This window comes from Scleropages formosus, chromosome 8 (genome assembly GCF_900964775.1).
Source record: "Scleropages formosus chromosome 8, fSclFor1.1, whole genome shotgun sequence".
In the NCBI taxonomy this organism is placed as follows: domain Eukaryota; kingdom Metazoa; phylum Chordata; class Actinopteri; order Osteoglossiformes; family Osteoglossidae; genus Scleropages; species Scleropages formosus.
Window position 1 is genome coordinate 10,694,074 of NC_041813.1, and position 9,998 is coordinate 10,704,071.

The 9,998-nt window shown below is 40.6% G+C and overlaps 1 protein-coding gene across 4 annotated transcripts; it reads right to left on the reverse strand.

The window, feature by feature from the left end:
• Positions 1 to 3,513: 3,513 nt before the first annotated feature.
• On the reverse strand, positions 3,514 to 9,119 carry cutc (cutC copper transporter homolog (E. coli)). Of its 4 annotated transcripts, none has more exons than XM_018766074.2 (9): positions 9,017 to 9,119; positions 8,579 to 8,649; positions 7,906 to 7,965; positions 7,383 to 7,592; positions 7,106 to 7,141; positions 6,629 to 6,762; positions 5,212 to 5,239; positions 4,831 to 4,936; positions 3,514 to 4,440 (listed from the first exon to the last, which is right to left on the reverse strand). In XM_018766074.2, the coding sequence occupies exons 2-9, from the start codon at positions 8,646 to 8,648 to the stop codon at positions 4,329 to 4,331; spliced, it is 756 nt and encodes a 251-aa protein (XP_018621590.1). In that variant the 5' UTR covers position 8,649; positions 9,017 to 9,119; the 3' UTR covers positions 3,514 to 4,328. The 4 variants fall into 4 exon arrangements, with proteins under 4 accessions (XP_018621590.1, XP_018621589.1, XP_029109697.1 ...); XM_018766073.2 differs by lacking the exon at positions 9,017 to 9,119 and adding an exon at positions 8,801 to 8,871; XM_029253864.1 differs by lacking the exon at positions 9,017 to 9,119 and adding an exon at positions 8,737 to 8,742.
• Between the last annotated feature and the right edge of the window lie 879 nt (positions 9,120 to 9,998).

A 9,998-nucleotide genomic window follows, 5' to 3' on the forward strand; every position in this document is an offset into this window, starting at 1 on the left:
TGCAGTTGTGCAAGATGTGTGCAAACAGCACAAGACAGTACAGTAATTACTAAACAAGAAACAATAAACACAGTAAAAAACAGAAGATATTACACACACACACAAACACACACACTCTCTGGCTGAAGCCGCGTGTCCCGAGCGGGGTCACGGCAAACTGGAGCTGAACCCGGCAACACAGGGCGCAAGGGTGGAGGGGAGGGGACACATCCCAGACGGGATGCCAGTCCATCCCAAGGCACACCAAGCAGGACTCCAATCCCAGACCCACCAGAAAACAGGACCAGGCCAAACCCGCTGCACCACCACGCCCCCCTCTGAAGATATTACAATATAATAATAAATACTATAGACATAAACATGCTAATTTGGGTTTCTCCCCAGGAGTAAATGCCTTCCTCTTCTTCTTCTCAGCAGTAGCAGGAGACACAGATGGGCATTTCGTGGACATGATGGATGCACAAAACACAATGTAGATGGGGGGATGGTATCCAAAATAATGCTGGAAACACAGAACACTATAGAGTATCGGTTGTATACACGAGCGATTACATCGCACACTGGGAGATGTGGATCGCTGTCGCTGCTGCTGCCCAGTGTCATGAGAGAGTATCATACTGCACATCGCTTGTCCAGAAAAAAAATCAAAATTCTAAATCTGAAGTATGGTTTCTACTGAATGTCTATTGCCATCTCACCATGGTAAAGTTGAAAAATCCTAAGTCGAACCATTGTAAGTCAGGGACCACCTGTATAGCCATTGCAGAAGACACTTTTATAAGAAGACTGAGTGTACTTCATATTAACCTGTTGTGCTTTTCTTAACGTAACACAATACAAAATAAAAGAGCAACTGTAACACAGTCTCCCCTCAGCCTGTTCCATCATATTACATACATCAAACTATGTCGGCTTATTTTTATGGAACTCAAAAATAGATTCACGGAACAACATCTAGAAAACTGTCTCAGCTCAAGTCAGTGTTCATGACTCAGCAATAAAAAAAGATATTGTGCCAGATACAGGATACACAGGAAGCTGGCAACAAAGAAATCATTGCTCACTAAGAACATGAAAGCTTGTCAACAGTTCAAAAACACCTGGATAGTTCTCAAGACTTTGAGAGGAAGGTTATGTAGGTTCATCAATCAAAGTAGAAGTTCTTGTACAACATGGGGCCTGTTATGTCAAATTTCAGAGTAAAAATTTTCTACAGTTAAGCATGGTGGTAGAAGTGTGATGGTCTGGGTATTTTCTGTGGCCACATGACCAGGGTATCTTGGCACTATTAAAAAAAAAAAAGCCTTGAACTCCTCTTTGTATCAAAAAACGAAAAGAAGAAAGTCAGGGCACGTATCATCTAATTTCTTTCATTTTTTGCAGCCATTCCAGATTAGATTAGCTCATATTTTCTGGGGAAAAATTAAATTTATAGAATGAGCAGTCAAAGACCTGACCTGAATGCAGCTGAGACGTTGTGGCAATAGAGAAGAAGAGCTGTTCATACATTTACTTACATTAATTTGGTTAGCTTATACTTTTCTCCTAAGTAACTTTAAATATTTAAGCCACCCACAACAAGCTGGGTAATTTTTACTGGAGCAATTCAGAAAGTATGTTGTTCAAGGGTATTACAGCAGTCAATGAAATTTAAATCTGCAGCCTGGGGCTCCAAAGACAGCAACTCTAACCACTATTTTTAGCTGCCCTTATGGTTAAAAATCCTCAAATGTTGCTGAGTTAAAGTAGTTCTGCATGGAGGACTGGGCCAAAATTCTTCCACAGCAATGTGAGACTCTGGTCCTCAGTTACATAAAGCATTTATATGCATCCATGAAAGCTAAAGGTGGCAGACCAGTTACTTACTGGGAGGGAGAAATATGTTCTTCAGATCTGATTGCGCATTCTAATCAGTCCAATCAAACAATACTGGTGGCACTTCATTCTCTCAGGCAATCCTTGTACAAATCTCAACAGTTTTTAAAATGTAATTGGAATTAAGTAACATGCCATCAATGCAGTTATACAGCAGACACCACTTCAAAAGCCTGTTTACGTTTAAGCTATAAAGCAGTAGTTGTCAGTACAGAAAAAGAAAGATACCATCATATTCCCAGCATCTGAGCTGAAGTATGCCAATGTTTAGTTACCATACAAACTGAAAGGAGTCCAAACAGGTCCAAATATTACATCATCTGTCAAAATTACTTAACAGATTAAAGCATTTATTTGGAGTTCCTTTCCCCTCAGTTCCTGGGAAACAGGGCTCCTCTGACTCATCCCACCTTTAAATATTGGACAGTGGAAGCTTCTCCTTAGGACCCCATAGGACCATTGCCCAGGTAAATCTATGGAAACCCAAAAATTACTGTACTGAGCCTTAAATGAAACAAGCCCAGGAAAGAAGAAGAGACATACAAAAGGTAGAGAGGAACAAAGGATGATGAAGGGAAAAGCAGTGGACAAAGGAATGAAGAAAGAGAAACCAATAATGTTATAGCCCACAGATAAGAAATGTCATGGAAGCTATCTGACCTGAGTACTGAAAATGCAAGAATGTTTCCAAAATCAAATCATGGCAAGATCATGAACACAGACCAAGCAGAACAAAAGAAACTTTATTTGGTACAAATGAATGGAAGCTTAACAGCAGCATTTGTCTTGGTTTTACATTAGAAACAGGCAGCAGAGGTTTCAGACTGTCACGTGAAGCAAGTTCTAAAGTTCAACCTGCTGAGCTCACCTTCTACATATTGACAATAAATGCTGTTAATTATTAAAACCGGTTTGATAACATCCACGTGGATACAAACTTTGCATGTGTCTCCAATGGTTTCCATGCCCATCACAGGGAAGGAACACAATTGTTTGGATGGCTCCCCCAGTAATGCAGTGAGCTATACAGTAAATGAACCAGCTACACACAGAATAAGCCTTCGTGAAGGCACAAAACACAAGTGGACAGCTTAAGAGGTATGACAATTAAGTGCCAGCAAGCTGATATGTCCACAGCTAGCTAGCATGTGAGCCCAATATCTTACAGGGAGTGGCAGAGGAAATTACTAGTTCTAAACACTAAAGGTAGCCATATAGTTACAAAACAATAACATCTCTCCCACCCCCCCTTGGTAAGTAAGAGAAAGTTCAAGGTATAACAGTAAACAAGTGAAAGCTGAAAGAAAACCTCAATCCTTATAAAAACAAGCAATAGGCAGGGGCAGAGAAATCTGAATTTGAAGAATGTCTAAATCCTATATAATTTGCAGGCCATTTTCTCAACAATGTGACAATTCCCACCAGAATGACACCTAAACCACCTCTGCTGTTTATATAGGATAGCAAAATGATACAGTACAAACAATTTGGTGCCCTTTGAAATTAACAAACAAAACTCAGAAGAACATGTTCATTAGCAAAGCTGCAATTCAGTTCTCACAAATGTTTTCTGCAGTTATTTGAAAGGTAAACACACTGAAGAAATTATACCCAAGAATTTGGTTATTTAGTTTCTGATTTATGGACAACAAACTTGCTTCCCTCACATTCCTTTTTTTATCAAGGTGCTTCCCTCACATTTAATTTGAATGGAACTGAGTAAAATTGAAACATAATATTAAGAAACAAACAAAAAGTAATACAATTTTAGAAATTTGTTTTGGGGAAAAAAAAAAAAGTTTAATAATCATGCCACTGAATACAGATACACAAGATTATGCGTCTCCATTCCTTTCAGAGTCCATCACTGTATAGTGACTAACACAGTACTGCTGTAATACTGTATTACAGTAAGCGGTTTTAATATGGGATCGACAATGTTTAAAGATCATTTACCTGGTGTATGTTTTTCACTGTATTTGAAACGAAAGCACTGAAAAGTGATGCTTGCCAAAGATGAATTGTGAAAGTAGCTTTTGGACTCAGTATACATCACAGAGCTTCCACATTAAAATATATACAAAATAATATGGAATCAGTCAACACACTTTACAACACTGCAATCGATTCTGTAACTGCAGAAATATAGCAGTGACTGATAACACATTCAATAATTTTCAACCACAGCTGGCTTCTGCCAGAACTGTCTCATCCTTTAAACACTCTACTGATGACTTTTGTGTTCTTAAGAGATGCTGAAGTCTGCTTAATCACTGGATTCCCCATGTGCCAAGACAGAGTTCCACCATGGCATTTGTGCAGTAGACATCAGCTAACAATAAGACACACTGGTAACAAAGTGCCCAGCATCACCTTCTTTGTCACTGCTCATGCCTTGTCAGGACAAGAAAATCTGTCCTCCTCAGGTGCTGAATGAATCTGGTGGTGGGATCCTACAGGGTGTTCTTGGCGATAGCGTTCAAAGTGCGAATTTTGGTCACGTCAGCCACCTTCACCGAGTACTCTGGAGCCGACAGCGAAGCACCCATGTTCACACAGGGGTTTCTATTGAGTGAACAACATAAACAAAAGTCCTGTTAAACTATTCCCAAGACCTTTAACACAATAAATCAATCAATCAATCAACTGCACAGAAATACATCTGGCATAATCACATAAAAGGGAGCAATGACAAGCATATGAAGAGAGTAAAAGAAGGGCAGTTATTTGGAGGGTACCTAGAGTAATGGCTGGTCAAACTGTTAGATTAGGTTATACTAAGAGCAAAACGAAAATTGAAATTACCAGCAAGTTGCTCACTGGGTGCCATTGGGAGTTCTCCTATTGTAAGACCTTGCTGACACTTCTGCATAGTCTCTTCAGTTTGCTGTAGAAGCTGTTCAATTGCCAAATGGCTAACTGCACTCTCACTCAGCCATTTTAAAAGGCACTCACCTAAACTTCATGGTAGAATCCTTGGTGGAGCGTGCAGAGCAATGGAACTCCTGGGCTCCAGAGCCTTCAAGGACCCTCTGCAGATTTCGTTCACTGATACCCCCTCCTACCAGCCAAATGCAATTTGCAGATGCAAATTTTAGTGGAACATTTATTCTGAGCTCTCTGTAGAGAGAAAATTGAGTCCAAAATTTATAAACTATATAAGATATACAGTAAAAAGAAACGCCTGACCACTTTACCGTGTTCTGTAAAATGTCAAAGGCTTTCAAGAGAAAATCATACTCAACAATAAGCCATCAGACTGTTTATGAAGAAAGTACTAATTAACCTAAACATGTCAGCCACTAGAACAACTAGATTTAAGAATGATGCACTCACCAGGCATAATTATTATTCTGCCTTTTGCCTGTGAATAAAAAGACAAAATCATTAAGCACCTGCAGAGATAAAGAAAAAGATTGTGTTGTCAAAAATGGAACTGGAATAGTGTGATCTGTTGCATAACAGAAGTCTTAGTTTAGAACAAAAAGTCAAGTTTATCACTGAAATTGACAGCAAATTCCTGTGGAGTCCGGGAAAACATTACATGTGTCTTAATTACAGAAAATTTCTTTAGAAAATTTAAAATAACATACTAGCAGAGGACCTCAACAGCTTTTCTTATTCATTTGTATTTGACTGTTAGCATTGTCCAAGGTGACTTACAATGATAGATATACTTACATTCTCTACTGATCCACAAAACAGAGCAATGTCACCTGCACACTCATAAATTCACATAGTGAGGGCAATTTAGAGTCACCAATGTAATGTGTCTTTGGACTGTGGAAGGAAACTGGAGCACCTAGAGGAAACCCTTGCAAGCATAAGGAGAACATGGAAATGGGAATTGAACCCACGTTCAGTCACGCAGCCCAGGAGCTGAGAGTCACACATGCTACCCGCTGCATCACAGTTCAATAAATGAGCTGGGGTGGTCCCCAAGTTACAATGGTCCGACTAACGATTTTTTTGACTTTACGATGGTGCAACAGTGAAACGCATCCAGTAGAAACTGTACTTCGAATTTTGAATTTTGATTTTTTTCCCAGGCAAGTGATATGCAGTACGATACTCCTTCATGATGCTGGGCAGCAGCAGCGATCTGCAGCTCCCAGCGTGCCACGCGGTTGCTAGTGTATACAGCTAAAACTCTACAGTGTTCTGTGTTACCAGCATTTTTTTGGATACCCCCCGTATCTACGCTGCGTTTTGTGCATCCATCATGTCTACGAAACGCCCATCTGGGTCTCCTGCTACTGGTGAGAAGAAGAAGAGGAAGGCAATTACTCTTGAGGAGAAACTCAAGATAACTGCCCAGCATGAAGGCGGCAAGCTGGTAATGGCCATCGCACGTGAACTTCGACTTTCACAACTGACTATCTCCAGCATCTTAAAAGATAATAAACGATGTTTGGTAGGTTAGGTATATTAAATGCATTTTCAACGTACAATATTTTTGACTTAAGATGGGTTTATCAGAACGTAAGCCCATCGTAAGTCAGGGACCATCTGGATAGGCATTTACTGCAAAAGACTAACAGCAGCGTGCATTTAACAGCAGTTAAAAACTGCTGCGACTATAAAAGGTAGCTCCCCTAAGGCATCATTCAGGGGAACAAGCTGAAATAAATACAACGTGGTACATTCTTCCTGAGCTACAGTTACATTAATGGACATATTTCTGTCTGCCCATGGGTTGGCCTGTCACCTCTGTACACACAACTGTAGGCCTCTCTGAGGGTGGCCTACTCACTTGCTCCACCAGCCGCTTGATGAGGGGCAGCCCTTCCAGGGCAGAGCTGTCACAGCCACTTGTTAGCACCCGTTCAAAGCCCAGCGATATCAGCGTCTCAAGAGCCACCACTGGGTCATGCACCATGTCGAAGGCTGGAGCTCGCCAGGAACAGCAGTTCAGTCAGCTCTGTCTGTGACAGTCTTTCAGATCATTATTTAAACTAGCCACTTCTGCTATGAATCAACCCTCATGCCATCACAGAATATATATCAGAAGAGTAAATAAATGCACAGCTGTTCTTTAATAATGAGCACTACTACTCAATACTGCTTGAAATCCCCAGTTTCATACAATGGAACATAATACATGCCATGGATATCTAATCTTAATCAGGTGATAATGATTTAAATATTAAAACTAAACAATACAGATTCACATTTCTAAATTCATGCAGTCAATAGAAATATATTCTATTTGTAAACCTACTTTGCTTACCTCTGTGGAAGGTGACTGGTAATGGTCTACAAGCAGCTGGAAGAGAAGAAAACAGATTTAATGTGAACAAAGTTCAAGTTTAATTGCAATTAGATTAAGAATTTCAAACACCAAATTAAATAATCTCTAAGAGGACACGAGTTAAAGCAGAAACTCAAAGGTCCACAAACACACCAAACAGCTAATGAGATAAGTTATTACTTAATATGTGATGGTTTAAGGAGATGTTTAGCCATTCCTGACATGAAAACCTGGCCTTTGTGACCAAATGACTCACCAAGTAGCTCAACGCAGAGTTCTGTGTCTACCCGGCCATCCTCTGTCAGAGCACCCAGCACCAGCCCATCGGCCCCATGGCTCTTAATAAGCTCAATGTCTGTCTTCATCACCTCCACCTCACGGTCCGTATACAAGAAGTCCCCCCCACGAGGGCGGATCATGCAGTACACAGGTATCCGCACGTACTGTTTAACTACATGCAGCAGTCCTGCAATTTGGAAATGCAGATAATTCAATGGAAAAAAAAATATATTGGCATTTATTTTTCTCCATTTTATAAATGACAAAATTTGTAGACTTTTACCAAAACAAAAAAAAATTTAATTATCAAAATACTTTCTAAGGTGTTCTACATACAGAAAATTAATAATACTGCCACATTTAAACCACTGATAATTTAATAATTAACAGCACAAAGTTTTAAAATTATTCTGTGTAAGACACCTAAACTGTCAGTCAGTATAAATACTTGGGACATGTAGTTTATATTGTTATTATTATCATTTAAAAAAAAAACTCACCAACACTGGGAGTGATTCCCCCTTCCAACAGGCTGGAGCACAGCTCAAGACGGCCTGCACCTAAAAAAAGGACACCGACAGTCAGAATACCAGTGACTCAGTCTCTGTGTACATCTCACCTATAACTAACTGCGGATTCAAATTATTTCATATGAATTCAGCACAGAGAAAACATGGCTGATGACTGATTTTGAAGCTTATAGTGCAGGAAAAGTATTCCGTTTGTATTTAGCATCACGAAAAAGCAGATGTGCCTTAACTCAGAGACATGCAATCCACAAAAAAAAAGAAAAACACCCAACAAAGTGGATCAGAGGATGAACGCTAATGGGCTTGGTGACTGACAGAGGAGCTGTTGACCTGGAGGCTTCAGGCTCACTACACACAAGAGACTGCAGGTAAAAAGGAAGAACCATACCACCATGGCATGAGCTGAGGACTCCAACAATCGATGCTATTGATGAATGTCTACATTTGGCCCTGATTCATGGCAGAACCCCATAAACAAATTAATCATAATGCGGCGCCCTAAGCGCAATCACAGGTAGACACACTGGAAGGGAAAGCTGAAGATCCTGCAGTGACCAGACACTGTGCCTAGGTCTGAAGCCTGAAGGTGACAAGGAGAGCACGAGCAGACCGTGTGTATGCTGTAGTGTGCACTGTACCGTACCTCCCCTCTCAGCGTTAATGGCAGACTCAACCGAATCCACACACACCTCCATGAGGAACCCCTCCGACATCCTACACACGACAGCACAGAAAAGTCACCTGACAGCTGTTCACTTTCCAGAGCAAATCAAATGTATGCCTACTACACTCACGACGTACATCATCATGCAACACATCATGGCAGTGTACTAAGGACAAATACGCAAAACAACACGTATCATACGTCGTATGCGCAGGACATGTGGACAACATATACAGACACGCTGAGGACGAACTGCACGAACAGCCGCTACTTAAGACTCACTGACTAGTCTAAAGTTACAGCAACCGCTGATGACAAAACAGATCGTCTGCGGCGAAAGATAGTTACTGTACTGCTCCATTATTCATGCGAAAAAGCACTAAAAAGCACTTTATAAATCTTAGCATTTCGTGTTACCTGCCAACTTTATGTTATTTATTTATTTCACAAAACTTGCAGGTTGTCAACCTTTCACCTCTTAAACGTTTCTTCATCGCCTCAGCCAATCGGAACGTCAGTCCGCGGCCTCTGACGTCACTCGAAAGCAACTTCCGGTCACAGTTGGCAGGAACGAACATAGATATAGATAGATAGGCCCAACCTACTGATAACGACTGCGCCGTAACGGCGTTGTCCTCCGCCATATTTGAAAAATTGTTCACGCTTGTAAGCAAAAGCAAAAGCCTGGATGTAAACGAAGTCTGGTTACACTCAGTCGCTCTTCTCAAATGTTCTGTCTTGTCAATTCTCAACCGATTTCCGTGAAATACTGCTTTTTTTAAAGCTAAATATATTTTCTATCAGTTCATCAAACCGGACATGTATATGAATTCGATAAAAACCTAAACGATGCCAGGAAGTTAGTACCTAGCTCAGCTATAGGTGGCTGTCAGTACTGAAATAAAAATGTTGGAATGCTGAGTTGTCTGTGTCCCTTTGAACATGATAAAGTTTAAGCTATTTTAAGTTATACTGCATTAACTGATGTGCTTGAGTCTGTTTAAAGATTCCATATGGCATATGGTGCCATATCCACAGTAACCAACCTGGTTTCCCATATCAAGAGCTTCCTAAGCATAATTAAGAGAGTAATCATCCCACATTCATAGTGTGTTAATATACAACAGAGATTTTTCTAGCCTTTGGACTTTTATACACACACACATTGTCTGAAACCCTTTGTCTCAAATGGGGTCACGGCAAACCAAAACCTAATACAGGACACAGGGCTGGAGGGGACACACCCAGGATGGGACACCAGTCCATCACAAGGCACCCCAAACAGGACTAGAACCCCAGACCCACTGGAGACAAGGAGTCAGTGAAACCCACTGCACCACCACAGCCCCCTGGACTTTTATAATTTACACAAAATACTATAATCTCAGCATTCTGTTAT